Source organism: Capra hircus, chromosome 14 (assembly GCF_001704415.2).
Source record: "Capra hircus breed San Clemente chromosome 14, ASM170441v1, whole genome shotgun sequence".
Classification (NCBI taxonomy): domain Eukaryota; kingdom Metazoa; phylum Chordata; class Mammalia; order Artiodactyla; family Bovidae; genus Capra; species Capra hircus.
This window is the reverse complement of record NC_030821.1, coordinates 18758563-18778936: the sequence shown is the minus strand read 5'-3', so window position 1 is coordinate 18778936 and position 20374 is coordinate 18758563. Positions and strand designations below refer to the sequence as shown.

At 38.2% G+C, this 20374-nt stretch overlaps 1 protein-coding gene across 2 annotated transcripts in view; it reads left to right on the top strand.

Annotated features, from left to right (window-relative positions):
- The window catches only part of YWHAZ (tyrosine 3-monooxygenase/tryptophan 5-monooxygenase activation protein zeta), a 34219-nt gene extending 18241 nt beyond the window's left edge, over positions 1-15978 (top strand). For both annotated transcript variants that reach the window (XM_018058313.1, XM_018058314.1), the window contains exons 3-6: positions 8341-8464; positions 9203-9366; positions 9448-9543; positions 13799-15978. In XM_018058313.1, the coding sequence (XP_017913802.1) occupies positions 8341-8464; positions 9203-9366; positions 9448-9543; positions 13799-13858 (444 nt within the window). In that variant the 3' untranslated portion in view covers positions 13859-15978. The remainder of the gene's footprint in view (positions 1-8340; positions 8465-9202; positions 9367-9447; positions 9544-13798) is intronic.

The window sequence follows — 20374 nt, the reverse complement described above, 5'->3', positions numbered from 1 at the left end:
TTTGTAATGTCAGTATAGTGTTTTATGAGTGTAACATAATTTAGTTAGTCCATTGTTGATATTGGCAGAAATTAGTGTATTGCTGAGAATTAGCTTGAGGGAGAACATACATTTAGAGCTTGGTATATTGAAAGGTGGATGGTTCAGATTGCTTTAAGTCAGTCAGCAGTTCTTAAAAAGGGATCTTTGGACCCTGGGCGTCCGTTGGGAGAGATTCATGAAGTTGTACCTATTTTCCAGTATCTCTTTTACAGATGAGAAACCTGAGGCCCAGAGAAATTCCAGAACTTCGTCAAGTTGACATGGCTAGTAAGCAGTGTTTCCGTAGTTTGTGCCCTTTACACGTTTGCTGTAAAAAGAATAAGTACTAATGGAAAATGTTTCCTTTATCTTTTGTACTTTGATGTAATTTAACCCTGTGTTTTAAATGAAAGGGTTTTTTTGTGCATTATTTCACCACTCTTACTAGATAAACAAACTTTTGATGACTGAACCCAAAGTAGAGTACTAAAATTGAGAGTGAAGTGAAGTGAAGTTGCTCAGTCTTGTCTGACTCTTTTGAGACCTGACCCCATGGACTGTAGCCTACCAGGTTCCACCATCCATGGGATTTTCCAGGCAAGAATACTGGAGTGGGTTGCCATTTCCTTCTCCAGGACATCTTCCCTCCCCAGGGATTGAACCCGGGTCTCCTGCATTGTAGGCAGACGCTTTACCGTCTGAGCCACCAGGGAGCACACTAAAGCAGGTTTTTGAATGTCAAGATCCCCAGGCTTTAAATTTATGTCTGAGTAGAGTGTGCCTCCCCACTCCAGTACTCTTGCCTGGAAAATCCCATGGACAGAGGAGCCTGGTAGGCTGCAGTCCATGGGGTCACTAAGAGTCAGACACGACGGAGCGAGTTCCCTTTCACTTTTCACTTTCATGCATTGGAGAAGGAAATGGCAACCCACTCCAGTGTTCTTGCCTGGAGAATCCCAGGGACGGCGGAGCCTGGCGGACTGCCGTCTATGGGGTCGCACACGACTGAAGCGACTTAGCAGCAGCAGCAGCAGCAGAGTGTGCCTACTGTGTCAGGTGCTGTGACTGGTGCTTTCCTATTTATATTAATACTCAGACCTCATAGCTGCCTTTTGAAGTAGATTTTCATTTTAATCAATTTGTATGTTTTTATTAAAGGATAAATCATTATATAAAATTAAATTTTGTTTAATTCTTTTATAGATGAGAAAATTAAGGTTCTGAGAGATTAACTTGCCTGAGATCTCAAAATTAATGATGAGACAGGGATATAAGTTTGCCTGATTTTAGTTTATATTTTGTTTCTATTACCCCAAACTGTTGCTCCAAGAAATGCTTGGATGCCCAGAAATTAGGGCCTTGCCACCACCAGGTCAGCAGCAGTTTTGGTGTTTTAGAGTGTTCTCTAGTCTTAATTGTTCCTAAAGAGTTGATGTTCTACTCTTAATTTCAGTCTGTAGTCAGATTGAAGGACAGTGAGAGAGAGAGGTATATCATTAGAATAGAGGGTGGATTTTCACTTTACAAACCTTTAATTAGAAATATTTGACCATGGTTAGGATTAAATGTTTATTGTAGTGTGGTGGCAGGTTGAGCCTTAAGAAGCGCAATCAGAACTAGATAACCTGTCAGTTTATGAGGTTCCTTAGTATTAATACAGTCCCAAAGTCAAAGCATTGACCTTCTTTGGATCAAGACGTGTTAGAAACTATTATTTATATATTCTGCCTTGGGTAGTTTAACTTGGGGGCAGAAATCATTAGTTCACCCTATATATCTTAAGTGTTTTTACAACCTAGGAAGTTAATTGTATTTGATACTGTAAAGGAAAAAAAAAATCTTTTAACTCTAAAATCTCAAACCCTTTTGTCTGTTGATGAGATTAAGGTTCAGCAACCTCTCCAGAATTACATCATGTATTTAGCTTGGATTATGAACCATTTAGAGTTTCAGATGTAGGTTTTATGCTTCCAATCCCGTTATTGAGATGACTACTGCATAAAGTCAGAACATGCATTAACTCTAATTTAGCGAATTGATTTTAGGTATTTTTTAAATGACCATGATTATCTTTACAAGACAGTAGCTATCGTCAAAAACAGATTTTTTTTTAAGTGCTTGAGAAACTACTGTAAATCTAAATCAGATTCTGTTTCAGCGAGGTCCCTGTGTGTTCACATGGCAGCCCCTGTCCAGTGTGTGAGTGCACAACGTGAAAGTTTGCATTTGACACGAAAATCCTTTCCTGTTATAAATTAGATTAGAAAGTCAGGGTACTATGTTATATGGAGAATTTCACAAGTGAAAGGTACATTAGTAGTCAGCCTAACCTTCATTTTAGAAATAGAAATTGTGGCACCTTATTTGCGTCTTTCCTTGTGTAATGCTGTGTCTCCTTTTAAATTTAGATTGTCACAGTGTCCCAGCTGTCATCACCTTCATTGTACCTGGTATACATGAATGAAACATAGGAGGTTGTATTGTATACCTAGCGCAAGATATTCTGGTTTACGTATGTTTTGAAAATAGCTATTAGTTCTTTACTCTTTGTTTTCTGTTCTCCAATTTTTCTTGTCACTCCTGCTTTCTAAGAAGTGCAGCTTCCTTTTTTTCCCTTCTGTTTTTATTCCCATCATGGTCTTGTCCCTTCCATCATGCTTTTCTCCCCTCTGGCTTTTAAATCTGGAAAATTGAATGTTTATTTCTCTTTGTTCAGTCCGATAAATTAACATACTTAAATCACCTCTAGTTAACTTAATTCAGTGAATTCGGTATCTTCCATATCTCAGAGTTGAATGAAACCACATCTGATTTATGAATCTCTGAAAAATAGTGATTTGCTCCTTTAAAATTTCTGTAAGAGTAGAACTTGCCATCTAATGAGATGACCTATTCCAAATTTGTTTCATAAGTTTTCTCATACTGAGCAGAAATCTGCCTCTGCCTAAATTTAGCCTTGTCTTCTGGAGCCATTCATGTTAAATTTTTTTTTTCAGCTTTCATGACTGTTTCTAGTTTCATCAACATTCTTGCTTGCTTTCCTAGATACTCTCCAGTTTGTCAAAGCCTGTCTAGATATTTTGGGGTGGGGCATTTGACATCTTAGTTCCCCCACCAAGGCTCAAATCCTTGTCTCCTGCAGTGGAAGAGTGGAGTCTTAACCACTGGACTGGCAGTGAAATCTCTATTTTTAAAGGAACAACATACTCTAGATTTGGTCTCATCGGCACAGTGTAGAGCTAAAACATCATCCTTAACTGTGGTTTCTGATTACTATCTCTGAATCATGTTCTGCTTCTTAGTAGGCAGAGGAAATGTAGGACAGTGTAGAGCGGGTCATACTGCCTCATTGGAGTTGCACCTTTGCAGCTTAGCTGTAGTTTGAGCACGTACACTGCTGGGCCCTGTTTGTTGTCTTCTATGATACGGGGCTAATTGTAGTTTGTCCCTCAGAGGTAAGGTTATGGAAGGATCAATTAATCCATATAAAGTGCTTAATTTAAGTGTTAAAATGCCATTTATTACTGAAGTAATATTTTTATTTTCTCAATTGTGTCTTGCTGCTTGACAAACCGATACAAACTAAAACAGTAATTTAATTCTTTTTCATGACTCTGTGGCTTGTCTGGATTCTTTTGGACAGTTTTTCCACATGGTGTTGGCTGTAGTCATTCATTGCTGTCTTCCGCTGGGTCTGAAGTACGCGTGTGGCTTCACTAAACATGTCTCATGACTGGAGCTGACTTGACGTTGCTCTCTAGCAGGATAGTTTTTTTGTTTTGTTTTAACACTGGCTTAGGGTTCAAAGAGAGCAATAGGGGAAACTGCTAGTCCTCATAAGGGTTAGGTCTGGAACTGGAATAGGAGTCATCTTTATCACATTCTGTTTGGTTAAAGCTAATCAACAAAGTTAACCCTGACTCAGGAGCATGGTGGAGGCCATCTCTGGAGTCAGTCTACCACAGTTCTGTTCTTTCACAGTTAGCCTTTGAAACCAAATTTAATCTTTAATCCAGTCTTTCTTGCTTTTTTTGTTTAAATCTTAATGGTTTTTACTTTTATGTCATCAAAAGATTTTAAGTTTGTCATGTATCCCTGTCTCAGCTTTTATTTTTAACTGCTTTACTGAGATATAAGTGACAGAAAGAACTCTATGTATTTATTTAATGGGTACAGAGTGATGAGTTTGCTTTTTCAACTTTTTGTAGTCACCATTTTATCAGAAACATTCACCACTGTGTTGGCACTCAGTCCTTTTGGTTTGTCATTAGGCCAGTAAGCAGCCTGGCTTTTGCCTTTTGTTACTTGTAGGTTCCGGTTCAGTTCAGTCGCTCAGTCAAGTCCAACTCTTTGTGACCCCATGGACTGCAGCACTCCAGGCCTCCCTGTCCATCACCAACTCCCGGAGTTCACTCAAACCCACGTCCATGGAGTTGGTGATGCCATCCAACCATCTCCTCTGTCGTCCCCTTCTGCCTTCAGTCTTTCCCAGCATCAGGGTCTTTTCAAATGAGTCAACTCTTCGCATCAGGTGGCCAAAGTATTGGAGTTTCAGCTTCAACATCAGTCCTTCCAATAAACACTCAGGACTGATCTCCTTTAGGATGGACTGGTTGGAGCTCCTTGCAGTCCAAGGGACTCTCAGGAGTCTTCTCCAACACCATAGTTCAAAAGCGTCAATTCTTTGGCGCTCAGCTTTCTTGATAGTCCAACTCTCACATCCATACATGACCACTGGAAAAACCATAGCCTTGACTAGACAGACCTTTGTTGACAAAGTAATGTCTCTGCTTTTGAATATGCTATCTAGGTTGGTCATAACTTTCCTTCCAAGGAGCAAGTGTCTTTTAATTTCACGGCTGCAGTCACCATCTGCAGTGATTTTGGAGCCCAAAAAAATAAAGTCTGTCCCTGTTTTCACTGTTTCTCAATCTGTTTGCCATGAAGTGATGGGACTGGATGCCATGATTAGTTTTCTGAATGTTGAGCTTCAAGCCAACTTTTTCACTCTCCTTTTTCATCAAGAGGCTCTTTAATTCTTCCCTTTCTGCCATAAGGGTGGTGTCATCTGCATATCTGAGGTTATTGATATTTCTCCAGGCAATCTTGATTCCAGCTTGTGCTTCCTCTAGCCCAGCATTTCTCATGATGTACTCTGCATATAAGTTAAATAAACTGAGTGACAATATACAGCCTTGACGTATTCCTTTTCCTATTTGGAACCAGTCTGTTGTTCCATGTCCAGTTCTAACTGTTGCTTCCTGACCTGCATAAAGATTTCTCAAGAGGCAGGTCAGATGGTCTGGTATTCCCATCTCTTGAAGAATTTTCCACAGTTTATTATGATCCACACAGTCAAAAGACTTTGGCATAGTCAATAAAGCAGAAATAGATGTTTTTCTGGAACTGTTGCTTTTTTGATGATCCAGCGGATGTTGGCAATTTGATCTCTGGTTCCTCTGGCTTGGAGAATTTTGAGCATTACTTTATTAGTGTGTGAGATGAGTGCTTCCAGTTAATGGCTTTAAAAAATAGATTATTTTTATCAGATGTTTTGGATAAATTCAGTGTTCACCTTGGAGGAAGAGGTACTTAATTGCTAATTGAAAAATTCTCAGTGTGAGTTACCCTAATGTAAAATGGTAGTTTTAGAGAGAGAGAAGCTACCACTCATAAAAGATGGGTTACAAATTCTCACGACATTGATTGACACCTTGCCTAAGTAACTTCTCCAAGTTTGTATTCTTACTTTAAATGATTTTCCCTTAACTAACTGCACGTTTGTGTCCTTTATTTTTACAAACACACAGTGGATTAGATAAAAGTCATTGAAAAGTGGAAGGACATGACCAGGCTGTGTTAATCCTTAGTTTCTATAGTGCCTTCCCTGCTTGACATTTTATCCTTGTTCTGTCTTGCTCACTGTTTTCAGTGCCTCACACAATATTTAAGTTTTGGAGAATAAGTCAATGTTAAAAAAATGTTGAAGCAGTAAAATATGAATTAGAAATACCTAGAGAACTGATTTCATGGTTAGGCTTTTACTTGTCACTTGTTTGATTTGGAGATATTCTTCATATAATCATAAATTTACATAAATGAGCCAAAGAGCAGTTCACAATTGAGTAATACATGGAGACTTCTTTAAATTTATATACATATTTTTTTTTTCTTTTCATGCTGTTTAATTTAAAGTTATTTGTGAATTCTGGTTAATCGCAATACACGTTTTCTTTAGTTAGACTTCATAGCATAACCTTTAGCCTAGCCAGTCAGAAGTGGAATTGGCCCTTCCAGCTGTGGAGTGCCATAGTCTAAACCTAGACTGACTCCAAAGCCATTGTGCTGTACGGTCTCCCATAGTTGAATGAATACATTTTGTATTAAGATATAAAATTTGAAGAGGCCTGGGCATTTAATTTTAAAAACCACTATATTAAATGGAATGCTCTTATGCTGTTGAGGCAGATCCTCAAAGACCAGCCCTAGAGTTCAGAGTGTTCATGCCTCAAAAGAGAATGATGGCGTCTAAGGGACAAGACGGCAGAAGTTTGAATTCTGCCAAGTCTTCGGTTGTGGGCATCCTCCGTCAGAGAAGGCAGTGGTGCTCCAACCCCAGAGGGTCCCTGTATTTTGAGGCTGGTTGAGGTTTCACACTGTGTGTGCGTGTGCGTGTGCGTGTGTGGGTGTCCATGGACTGTAGTCCATGAGGCTTTTCTATCCTTGAGAGTTTCCAGAGAAGAATCCTGGAGTAGGTTGCTATTTCCTACTCCAGAGGATCTTCTCCACCCAAGGATCAAACCCGCGTCTCCTGCATTTATTGGCAGGTGCATTCTTTACCATTAGCACCACCTAGGAAGCCTTAAAACTGAATGAAGGAATGAATGACAGAACACTTTTGCAGCCGAGAGGTGTCGTGTGATAAGAATTTTGTTACTTAACCAAAGTGCTCTTCTGATTTCAGGCCAGCTAATAATCACAGGAAACATTATTTCAGGTTGAATTCTGTCACCTCCAACCTTTTCCTGTAATGCATTGCAACCTGGTCCTACTGCCAACTTGGAGCTACCCAGTTCATTTGAGTATATGTAGTTTTAAGTTGTAGGAAGGGGAGAGAAGCTAGATTAAAGCTTACTCACCCACTCACCATTTGGAACATGATAATGGGATAAACATAAAAAGTTACAGTTACTATTTAAAAGCATTTTTCAAACTGTTTGGCATATAAGGAAGTGCTGTATAGACTAAACTATTGGGCAACTATAAGAATAGAAACCAAGAATTAAATACCCTTATTCCTTGTAAAGATTGAGACTTGTTTGGGGCTAAGCCCAGTTGAAAATTGACTTTGATTTGTAGAGTATATTTAGTAGGACGTGGAGAATTTTAAAAAACAGTAAACATTTTGCCTAATTCTACTACTGGAATATTATCTTTCTCCTCCTTAAAAAATCACTTGTTTATTGTGCCTTAATCCCCCTAATACAGTGAAGTCAAGGTTTTCTGAAATCATTTGCAGAGTGTAATTATTAGCATGTATGGATTTAATTAGATTGTTATAGTTTTGAACAGAATCATGTAGGGTGAAGTTTTACTTGTTTGAGGTGATTGGTAAACATTTATCTTGTTAGCTGAGAATCACTTTAATGAACTAAAGGTTTACTCTTCAGATCTTTAATTGTCATATTCCTACCAGTGTCTTAATTTAGATAGGAAAAATAGAACTTTTACTTTGAACAGCTTTTTACCTTAGAAGGTATTACTTTAATTGTAGTTTTACAAATAAAGTTTTATTCTGCTTCTTCTGTCATGGACTCCGGTAGTGTGTATTATATTAACAGTTTCTGCCTATGTCATATAGCTTCATAGTCTCAAAAGGTTAATTTCTGTCTTCTTTCCATTTTAGTGTCATGACTGCCTTGAAACTGAAAAGTTTGCCAGTTTGTTAAATATATATTAATAAAACATAATAACACATGATAATAAAGTTTTGTCAACTTTCATGCTTTCACATTCACTGAAACATGTAGTCTTTATCAGCTTGTAAATTAATAAGCATTATGAGGGAAAGGCCAGTATTCAGATTAGCCTTAAATAGTAAGCTGAATACAAATTTCAAATTTCGAGTATTGCTGTCCAAATTGCTTCTGCTTCTAAACCACAAATTTATGACCCTACTACTTTCAAAAGTAGTATTATTGGCAATGAGTGGGTATTAAAATTTTATCACTTAAGTTGTGGTGTGTATTTTGGAAATGCAGATTCTCTGAATTTTATAAATATTTTAGTCTTATTATGACTGTTTCTTTTCTCCCCAAGTCTCTTTTGGAAAAGTTCTTGATCCCCAACGCTTCACAAGCAGAGAGCAAAGTCTTCTATTTGAAAATGAAAGGAGACTACTATCGCTACTTGGCTGAGGTTGCAGCTGGTGATGACAAGAAAGGTATGCTGCCTCAGCCTGTTGCTGGGCGCTACAAAGTCACAGAGGCCAGAGGTGGTCTCTTCTGTTCTGTTGTTTGAAGAGCAGCAAATGGACTCTGCTCACTCTTCTTGCTCTTTCTCCCTTTTCCTCTCTGTTTCTCTCTCTTCCCCCAGTCCCTGTCCCTTCCCTTCTTTTTTTCCTTTTTCCTAAGACTGTACAGTTGACTCTTGAAGAACACAGATTGAGCTGCACGGATCCATTTACACAGGGATTTTTTTTCCTGTAAATATTATAGTACTACATTATACAAGGTTGGACGTGAAGGGCCAGCTATAAAATTATACTCAGATTTTCAGCTGCATCAACAGTTGGTATCCATCCCTGAGCCCCGTGTTGTTCAAGGGTCAGCTGTATACCTACTGCCTAGTAATTGGTTTCGTAAAATGTATGATTGCTCACAAGTCAATTTTATGTATAGGAATGTTTCCTCACAATTTTAAGACATAGTAATTACAGCATAACTGTAGAGCAGTACAGACTAATTAAAAATTATACTGAGATGGTTACAGAGTTATTTTGTCTTGACATTGATCAGTGACTAGGGTAGGTTTCTAGCAGAAGCTTATTTTTTTAAGGGCCAGTTTTAAAGTTGCTGCAGCTTAGTATTCAGAATTTATTACTGGATGAGTAAAGATTTGGTTCGAGGGATGGAAACAAAGTACTTTTCATTGATACATTTTGGTGCCTTTTATTATCCAGGGATTGTGGATCAGTCACAGCAAGCATACCAAGAAGCTTTTGAAATCAGCAAAAAGGAAATGCAACCAACACATCCTATCAGACTGGGTCTGGCCCTTAACTTCTCTGTGTTCTATTATGAGATTCTGAACTCCCCTGAGAAAGCCTGCTCTCTTGCAAAGACAGTATGTATTTTTTACCTGTTACGTGGAAATTCAGTAGTCGTCATTATTTGAGCACTGAATTGTGTATTTTTTTGGTCACAGGCATTTGATGAAGCCATTGCTGAACTTGATACATTAAGTGAAGAGTCATACAAAGACAGCACGCTAATAATGCAGTTACTGAGAGATAACTTGACAGTAAGTACCTAACAGCGCTGTGAATGGTTAATTAATAATGAAGAAATTATAGGTGCATTTCTGTTTTATTGTACTTCAGATATTGTGGTTTTTACAAATTGAAGGCTTGTTGAAACTCTATTGAGCAGGGTTCTCTGCTCATCTCATGTTTCTGGGTCACATTTTGGTAATTTTCAGTGATTCAAACCCTCCAACAAAGATTTCAGTGGCTAAAGGTTCAATTGATGATGAACTTTTGTTTAGCAACAAAGTATTTTTTAATAAGGTATGTACATTGGTTTTTTTAAACACGTAATACATTCTTAATAGACTGCAGTATGGTGTCAATATAACTTTTATATGTACTGGAAACAAATTTATGTGACTCACTTTGATTTCTGCTTTACTGCGGTGATCTAAAATTGAACTCTTAATATCTCTGAAGTATGCTTATATATGTTTTATAGACTATGACAGGAATATTTCTAATCCTTTTTTTTGTTTTTAATGTAAGATACTATCTGCTTTAAAAACTGAAGAAAACCAACAGAAGCTGAAATATTAGACCAAGGACTAAAAATGTGCCCTTTTACTAGTTACATATTTATTAAAATTCATGTTTTTAAAATAATTTTGTAATTCATGGTTTTGGACTTTCAGTTGTATAGGCCATTTTATTTTTCATTTCAATGCAAAGAATTCTGTTCTTTCCATTTTAGTCACAGGAGAGTTTTGCTTTTAGTTTCAAAAGTATGCTTAAGTTATCTTTGAAGTGTGTTAAAAATGGTGACCCTAAAGTTGCCTCTATTCATGTAGGGCTTCTCTGGTGTGGATCAAATCCGCCTGCCAGTGCAGGAGACTTACAGGTTCGATCCCTGGAGAAGGAAATAGCAACCCACTCCATTATTATTTTTTTTTTTTTCCCACTCCATTATTCTTGCATGGGAAATAACATGGACAGAGGAGCCTGGCAGGCTGCAGTCAATGGGACTGTAAAAGAGTTGGACATGACTTAGCAACTAAACAGCAACAGTATTTATGTAGCTAGGGGTAGGGCATTAATAACTTTATTTATAAAATTTCAGATACCCTGCATAGTCTTGACATCTATTTTGTCTAGTCTCTTAGGGAAAAAAAAAGAATTACTGTGGCAGGTCATGATTACCCTTTTTGGTATACTGTAGACCAAGGTCCCCAACGCCTGGTCCATAGACTGGTACTGGTCTGTGGCCTGTTAAGAACTGGGCTGCACTGCAGGAGGTGAGTGGTGGGTGGGCAAGTGAGTGAAGCTTCATCTGTTTTTACAGGCATTACTGCCTTAGCTCCACTTCCTGTCAGATCAGCAGTGACTTAAATTCTCATTCAGTTCAGTTCAGTCGCTCAGTCATGTCCGACTCTTTGCAGCCCCATGAACTGCAGCACGCCAGGCCTCCCTGTCCATCACCAACTCCTGGAGTTTACCCAAACCCATGTCCATGGAGTTGGTGATGCCATCAACCATCTTATCCTCTGTCGCCCCCTCTCTTGCCTTCAGTCTTTCCCAGCATCAGGGTCTTTTCAAATGAGTCAGCTCTTCACATCAGGTGGCCAAAATATTGAAATTTCAGCTTCAACATCAGTCCTTCCAATGAACACCAAGGACTGACTTCCTTTAGGAAGGCCTGGTTGGATCTCCTTGCAGTCCAAGGGACTCTCAAGAGTCTTCTTAAATACCGCAGTTCAAAAACATCATTCTTCTGCACTCAGCTTTCTTTATAGTCCACCTCTCACATCCATACATGACTACTGGAAAAACCATAGCCTTGACTAGATGAACCTTTGTTGACAAAGTAATGTCTCTGATTTTTAATATGCTGTCTAGATTCTCATAGGAGCACAATAAATGTAAAATACTTAAATCTTCCCCAAAACATCTCTTGCCTCTGGTCCATGGAAAAATTGTCTTCCACTAAATTGATCCTTGGTGCCAAAGAGGTTGAGGCCTGCTGCTCTAGACTGAAAAACATTAAAACCACAATGCCAGTATCACACTGAGAAAGTACAGTTAATTCCTTAATAGTGAATTTCTTGCATTCAGTTATCGCTTGTTTTTTTGTATTGTCTTTGTTGTATATTGTCTTTTTTTTCTCCCCCCTAATAGTTTTTTTAAACTTGCATTGAGATCCAAATAGTCTACATATTGCGGGTGGTTGATATGTCAGGGTTTTCATGTTCTTCACATAGATACTAAATTTGAAGTTACGAGGCTTGAGTGAAAAGAGTGTTAAGCATCTGTTACGTGCCAGATAAAGAGCTAGGAGTGAAGATTATAGTTTAGTGCTACTGGTTTTTTATTAGCTTTAGGTCCGTTTCTTCTGGGGACTGTATGTCATTGTATACATTTCACTTTTCTCAGCTTTATTTTATCTAGTCCATTGCCAATTTTCTGAACCAGTTTATATATTCTAGTGTTGAATGTTCTCAGCAGTTTTTTGAACAATATTGTATAGTTGTTATTAAACACTGAAAGTTATTTTAGAAAGTGTAATTGAGGGCTTCCTATACACTTGGAAGGTTATTATTTTCAAGAGGGTATGGTATAGTCCATTTTAAAGAGCGAATAATTTTATGTACATTAAATGAAGTACTGCAGTTTGTTAGCTAATTTTTCATATTTTTCTGGTTTGAAATGATGAGGTACTTCTAAAAGGTAGAATTTGAGACCCAATCACTACTGAATTGTATTGTCGGCACTTTTTGAGAGGGCCTGATGTGAAATATGTACTTGCAGCTGAATTTTGGTATCTGTATAGCTTGAAGAGCATACTTGAAGAGCTGAGTGAGAAGAAAATCCAAGGTTCAGATTCTGATTTTATCACTATTATGTGCCTTCTCTGAGCCCTGGTTGTATCGCCTGTTACCATTATAGGGTTGATCATCCACTCACTCACATGTCAAGCAAAGAAATTTTTTGTAGAAACTAATATTTGAGTCTGAATCCAGTTGACATACACTGTCAACACATAACCCTGGGAAGAGAAACACATTTTATCCAATTTTTCATGTTTATGTGAAAAATACAAAGATCCTTGAAAGTTAGAAGTGGAAAGATAATGTTGAAGGATAATTTTATTTTGTCTTACAAGACTCCCAGTTTAATAAAAGCAGTACAGACTTCTAGAGATCATTCAGCTAACTGTATGATTGTTCCAAGAGTCTCCTTTCCAGGCCAGAAATGTATTTGATTAGTAAAACTAATGGGTAATTTAGGGGATAGAAAAACATTAATAAGGTTCCCCTTCTTTCATTTTCCAGTGTGAAGCAGTATAGAATTTCAAGGTCATCTTGAAATAGTCCTTCTCTAATTACCTCTAAAAATCATTTTAGGGTGGTAAGACTTAGAAAAACTGTTGATATTTGAAGCAGCTGAGATAATTTAAAAAATCATCTTTTTAACCTGACGAAGAGCTGTAATATTAATCTAAAAATCAATAGGCTTCATAGTCCTACCACTTTGAGACAGTTCAATTTTTACCTCTTGTAAGATTTGGTTCTAACCTGTTTTGTGTTTAACTATATATTTTGAATCAGACAGATTCACAAAAGGTGTGTTTTCCTAAACTAAAAATGTTAGTAAAGTTAAATTGTATTTTAGTCCAGACTTGCTCCTGACTCTTGAATGTCACAGAGTGTGGCACTCTCTTTAGAGTGGAAGTCTAAAGCTACGAGGTGGAAGTAGTCAAGTCAGCCTTGAGCACGGGCCGGGGTGAGGGGTATGGTTTAGTTGCACTGAACTCGCACACTGCAGCGTTTGAAGACAGGCTATAATCGGATAGCCGTTGATGTTTAGAATTGGCATTTCTATGATTTCACCTACTTTTTCTTTACCTTCTATGAATAGCCAAGAATTTCCTTAATCTGATATTGTTATTTAAAGATAACTCTGGTATGTATTTACTGTGCTGAGAGAATGATTAGGTAGGAAATGTGTTATATTCAGGTGTTTTTTTAAATTTATTGAAGTATAGTTCATTTACAGTGTTGTGTTAATTTCTGCTGTATAGCAAAGTGATTAAATTACACATATACATTCTTTTTCATATTAACTTTCTATTATGATTTAATCACAGGATATTGGATAGTTTCCTGGAGGTGTTTTATATCTTGAGGCTGTTTTCAGTGCTGCTGTTTTTTAAGCCTTCCAGTAATTGTGCTTACATTCCGGTACCTTGGCGTATATAATAAAAAATTTTCAAGCTGAAATATACTAAAAATTCTTTCTTTCTTTTTTAACTAGTTGTGGACATCGGATACCCAAGGAGACGAAGCTGAAGCAGGAGAAGGAGGGGAAAATTAACCTGCCTTCCACCTTTTGTCTGCCTCATTCTAAAATTTACACAGTAGACCATTTGTCATCCATGCTGTCCCACAAATAGTTTTTTGTTTACGATTTATGACAGGTTTATGTTACTTCTATTTGAATTTCTATATTTCCCATGTGGTTTTTATGTTTAATATTAGGGGAGTAGAGCCAGTTAACATTTAGGGAGTTACCTGTTTTCATCTTGAGGTGGCCAATATGGGGATGTGGAATTTTTATACAAGTTATAAATGTTTGGCATAGTACTTTTGGTACATTGTGGCTTCATGAGGGCCAGTGTTAAAACTGCTTCCATGTCTAAGCAAAGAAAATTGCCTGCATATTGGTATGTTCTGGTGGGGAATAAAAGGGATAATTGGTTCCAATCACAGGTGTAGTTGTGGGTACTTTTTAGGTTTGGAGCATTTACAAAGCTGTAGTAGAAATGGATATCCCATGGATATTGCATGTTAAACCATGTGTTATCTGTGGAATACTCAGACTCAGTGTGCACACCGTTGACTGCAGCTACAGAAGTGTTCCTTTAGTTGTGACCCAATTTACTCTGGATAAGGGCAGAAACGGTTCACATTCCATTATTTGTAAAGTTACCTGCTGTTTGCTTTCATTATTTTTGCTACACTCATTTTATTTGTATTTAAATGTTTTAGGCAACCTAAGAACAAATGTACAAGTAAAGATGCAGTAAAAATGAATTGCTTGATATTCATTACTTCATGTGTATCAAGCACAGCAGTAAAACAAAAACCCATGTATTTAACTTTTTTTAGTTGGTTTTTTTTTTTGCTTTTGTGATTTTTTTTTTTTTTTGATACTTGCCTAACATGCATGTGCTGTAAAAAATAGTTAACAGGGAAATAACTTGAGATGATGGCTAGCTTTGTTTAATGTCTTATGAGATTTTCATGAACAATCCAAGCATAATTGTTAAGAACACGTGTATTAAGTTCATGTAAGTGGAATAAAAGTTTTATGAATGGACTTTTCAACTACTTTCTCTACAGCTTTTCATGTAAATTAGTCTTTTGGTTCTGAAACTTCTCTAAAGAAAATTGTACATTTTTGGAAATTCATTCCTTATTCCCTCTTGGCAGCTAATGGGCTTTTACCAAGTTTGAATACAAAGTTTATCATAACAGTAAAATACTACTAAGATAACTACTACTGTTCCCAACCATGTCCTATACTCCCCCCTCCCCCTGAAAATTTTTTTCAGAGACGGGGAGTTGATTGAAAAAAGTAATGTTATTCCATTTAAAATTTTGGTATATGGCATTTTCTAACTTAGGAAGCCACAGTGTTCTTGGCCCATCATGACATTGGGTAGCATTAACTGTAAGTTTTGTGCTTCCAAATCACTTTTGTTTTTAAGAATTTCTCGGTATTCTTATAGCCTGCCTTCAGTTTTGATCCTTTCTTCTTTCTATTTGTCAGGTGCACAGGATTACCTTTTTTAGCCTCTGTCTTGTCACCAACCATTCCTACTTGGTGGCCATGTACTTGGGGAAAAGGCCGCATGATCTTTCTGGCTCCACTCAATGTCTAAGGACACCCTGCTTCCTCTGCTTGCATCCCACAGACTATTTCCCTCTTCCTATTCACTGCAGTGAATCTCTCCTGAGTCGATGAGATTGTGTTATCTCCCTATACACCCTACCTATCCTGAATGGTCTGTCATTGTCTTTGCCTTTAAATTCCTCCCCTTCCTCTCTTTAAATAATGATGGGGCTAAGTAATACCCAAAGCTCACCCTACCAACTATTTCCTCAGTACCTTGCAGAAAACACCAAACAAAAATAACCATTTTAAAAGAGGTGTATTTTTTTTTTCTTCTAGAATGTAAGCTCCTCAAGAGCAGGGACAATGTTTTCTGTATGTTCTATTGTGCCTAGTACACTGTAAATGCTCAATAAATACTGATGATGGGAGGCAGTGAGTCTTGATGATAAGGGTGAGAAACTGAAATCCCAAATACTGTTTTGTTGTTTGTTTTATTATGACCTCAGATTAAATTGGGAATTAGCCCTCTGGGACAACTGTCCCAAATATTACATTCAAATAAAAGTGCAATGGAGGCCTTGGGGTCTTTCTTTCAAGGAGTAAAAGATCTCTTATGCATTTGGGACAACATGATAATGCATCTTCACTCACAGCTCTTTTCTCTTTCTGTTAATTTCTGCTGACCACCAGGCCAAGGACATGAAATAATCTTTTTATAGCTACAGGGAATGAAGCTAGACTGAGGAGATGGATCTTATTCACCTAAATTATAAATAAAATCTAAAGCTTATCTCATTTGCCTACTTATGTGCCTCAGTCATCTGCTAAGCTAGTTTGATTCTGAAATTGTGATAAAATTTCATTAATATTAGCTTTTACTATGTTTCTGCATAGTAGTGCCCAGTAGATAAAGGAAGATTTCAACCTGAGACTTTTTTTTGCCTTGAGATCCGAATAATAAATTTTTTATAACAGTTCTTAAATTGCCCCCAATTCAGGCTTCATGTCTGTTTCTGTCAACATTCCCAGGAATTTGGAGACCTCAACAACGTTTTGTATTTGGTGTATGTGTAGTAGTGGAGTTGTTAAATGTATATATCCACTTGAGAGCTGTGCCTCGTGAGTGGGCAGCAGTGTGATCAGTTAAAGTCTGAATTTTGCTGCCACTTGGGCCTGTGGTCCTAGCTTTTCCAGTTGGGGTGGGGGTCAAAGAGGATTAAAAGAAGGTAATGTCAAGGGGCTTAGTAACTATAGGAGTTTTCTTGTCTTCTCTAAAAATAGTCACCAATCTTGCCATGGCCCAGAGCATATTTTTAAAACTACTTAAGGCCAGTTTGTAATCTGCAGTCAAAGATTTATTTGTGATCAGGTCTTAACTTTATTGGGCTTCCCTGGTGGCTCAGATGGTAAAGCGTCTGCCTGCAATGTGGGAGACCCGGGTTCGGTCCCTGGGTTGGGAAGATCCTCTGGAGAAGGAAATGGCAGCCCGCTCCAGTACTCTTCCTGGAGAGTTCCATGGACTGAGAAGACTGGTAGGCTACAGTCCATGGGGTCACAAAGAGTTGGACACGACTGAGTGACTTGACTTTATTGATCGATGGTGAGAGGTTTAAGTCTTTAGTTGACTAAGTGCAGGTCTAAGAATTTGAGACTTCTAGTGGTGGTAGTGTCATTCTAAGTGGTTTATGTTGCCAGTAGGGGAGGGTGGCATTTTATGGATGCAGGAACATTGTAGTCTATTCCCTTAGAGGAGAGCCTGAAGTATGTGAGAACTTTAAATGGCCTTATGTGCTCAGAGAGCGACACATTCCTGTAGAAAAACAGGTCAAGAAATAAGCCAGTTTATTTTGTCACATACCATATAGGCAGTTATAGTGGAATCAAAATACTTGCAGTCTTAAAATGGTGGCTTAGACTAGGCACCTGGGAAATGGCTGGACTTGGATCCTTTCCTGAATGTGAAATTGCATCTATAAAGTACTTTTCTGTTACCTTGATGGGACTGACAGCAATCGCAGTCCTGTAAAAATACAAGAGACCTAAACATAAGATCTGCTTACTGGGTCTTCATAGGTCTTCTGGTTTTTTTAATGTTTCGGAAACTACAACATGCCTCTAAGGAAACCGATACTTTTGGTATCAAGAAATGGTATTTAAGAACCCATTACAGTGGTAGGTCTACTTTAAAAGTCTGAAAACTAAAAAAGTTGCTTGTGTACATCCAAGTCTGGTTATACTACCCACCTGGTCCTTTGAAGTCTATGTCTGACTGTCAACCCCCAAGTATATCAAGGACATCTGCTTCTGACCTGTGTACCCATAGTATGTAAGAATATCCAACCATCGTGCTGGTCAAGCAAGTATGTGTGTCTTGGATGCAGAAACCAAGATATATTGAATGGATATACTTAGGCACAGCTATTATCAATCCTAGGTGATGCCACGGAGAAGGCAGTGGCACCCCACTCTAGTACTCTTGCCTGGAGAATCCCTGGGATGGGGGAGCCTGGTGGGCTGCCGTCTATGGGGTCGCACAGAGTCGGACATGACTGAAGCGACTTAGCAGCAGCAGCCCGTGAAAAGCAGCCCGTGATGCCAGGGATTCAGTTGAGTATTTCATGTAAGTACTCATAAGTACCATAAATTTCTGAAAACCCAAACTTACTAAAAAGTAATTAGTAAAATTATTTCCAATTCAAGAACTTTAAAACCTATCAATATTTCAGTACTTATATTTTTTAATACTAGCGGTTGGTTAGGGCCAGCCACTGTTCTGAGTGTTTAAGGTGGACTTTATTTAGAGATTTTATGTTGGAGTCAGACTTGGAAAATGGATGGGACCTGATGGAGGTTACAGTCTGCACAAAGGCATCAAGACAGAACTTGAAAGACTTCCCTGCACTCAGGTGAGACGCCCTGTGAGATTGTAGGAAGAAACAGGCTCTGCCTTCTTAACACCTGTGGCTTTTCACTTGTAATGCTTTTGATCACATCAGGGGAGCTTGTCTAAAATGCTTTCTACCAGCAGCCAGTCTCAGGCATTCTAATTTTGAGCTATAATAACTTAGTGTCCACATTGCTGAAGTCTAGGTGGAGAGGGAATATGTAATGTTTGGGTATTTGAGAAAACAAGGGTGTGTAAAACATTTCAACAACTGTCACCCCACCCCCACCCCCAGAAAAAAGCTTCAGTCTGCAAAACAGAAGTCTGCTTAGCAGATCATGTCACAACAGGTTTTTCACCTTACTGATTCTGAATTAGTTTGGGAGCAGTTAGATTAAAACTTCTGTCAAGAGGAGAGAGGTAACATAATTTTTATGTTTTGTTTTAATGAACGCAAGTTCTACTGGTTTTGTTAACTAATCATGCACAAAAATCAAATCCAGGGAGTACCCTGGTGGTCCAGTGCTCAGGATTTCACACTTAGACTGCAGAGGCTGCAGGTTCAATTGCTTGTTGGGTAAGATCGCGCAAGCCAGGCAGCAAAAATCAAACCAGAAGGATGAAAGATTTAAAAGCAAACTTTGGAATGGTCATAAGATGTTTAAGTGAGTAACTTGCTGACCTTGAAGTTTGTAAGGAAAAGTCTGGTAAAGATGGACCCAGAAAACTAGAAACATTAAAGCCCAGTCAATATATGAACTTTAATATAAATTAAACTGTATAGGAATTCTTACACCTGGAAGTGGAAGGAAACAACTGAGGAAAGACTGGCCAAAAAGCGAGTATAGATAGGTAAAGAATTATAATAAAAATAGCAAAATGGGCAGATTGAGAATATTTTTATACAAGAAAAATATCTGATCATTAAATACATGCAAAGAGGCTTAACAGAGAAATGCAAACCAAGACCACAGTTTATCTACCATTTTACTCCAGTTGACTAATAACAGTTTGAAAGTGGCCATACCAGACATTGGAGATGGTGTGGATGGAAATGTCACATACAGTATTGATTGGAGTTTAAATCCCATCCCTTTGGACAACAATTTGGCGTTATCTTGTAAGGTTAAACATTAATACCCCTACAGCCAAGCAGTTCTCTCTCTTGAACACATCTCTTAAAAATACTTGCATGTGTGCCCTAAGAAACTGAAATAGAGTATTCAGAGCTAAACTATTGGAAAAAAAACCTGGAGACGATCCAAATGTTCATTGAAAGGAAATGGATAAATATTTTCCCGATGAGATAGTCTTCATTCATGAGAGTAAGTCAACTACGGTCCTGTCAATAACATGGTTGAATTTTAATAACTGAGAAAACAGCCTCAGTAAGCTACGTAGTGAATGTGAAGTCGCTCGGTTGTGCCTGACTCTTAGCGACCCCATGGACTGCAGCCTACCAGGCTCCTCCATCCATGGGATTTTCCAGGCAAGAGCACTGGAGTGGATTGCCATTGCCTTCTCCGAGTAAACTACATGATACAGTACAATATAAAGTTCAAAACAGCAGATCTTTTGCCTAGGCAAACACGTGATAAAACTTTCTGTACCAAGGACTCGTATGACCAGTACAAAATGTAGAAGAGGTTAACTATGGAGAGGGATGGGCTAGGATGGGAAGACAGGGTGAATACGTCACTGGTTGTCTGCTTGGGAGCAGGGCAGTGGGTTCATAAACACTCAGAGATCCATTCAAGAAGAGCGGTGAAACGAGGATTATGATTAACCCAGTTCTGGGCATTGAAAATCAAAGGAAAGGAACTAAATGGAAACAAAGTACAGAGGGCCAATAAACTAGTCAAAAGCTTGCTTGAATGGTAAAATGATTGGCAGTTTTAAAAATACGGAAAATAGCAAGATTCGTGAAGCTGTCCATACTTAAAAATCGCCACCCCGTGCATTACACCCTAAAACTCCCATCCTTTCCATTTAATTGTGCAGGAGCAAGAAGCAAGAACCAGAGCTTTGGCCGGAAGAACAACTGAGCCGGTAAAGTATGTCAGGAAACACTGAAACAAGTGAGAAATGAAGGGTCTCTTAACATGAAA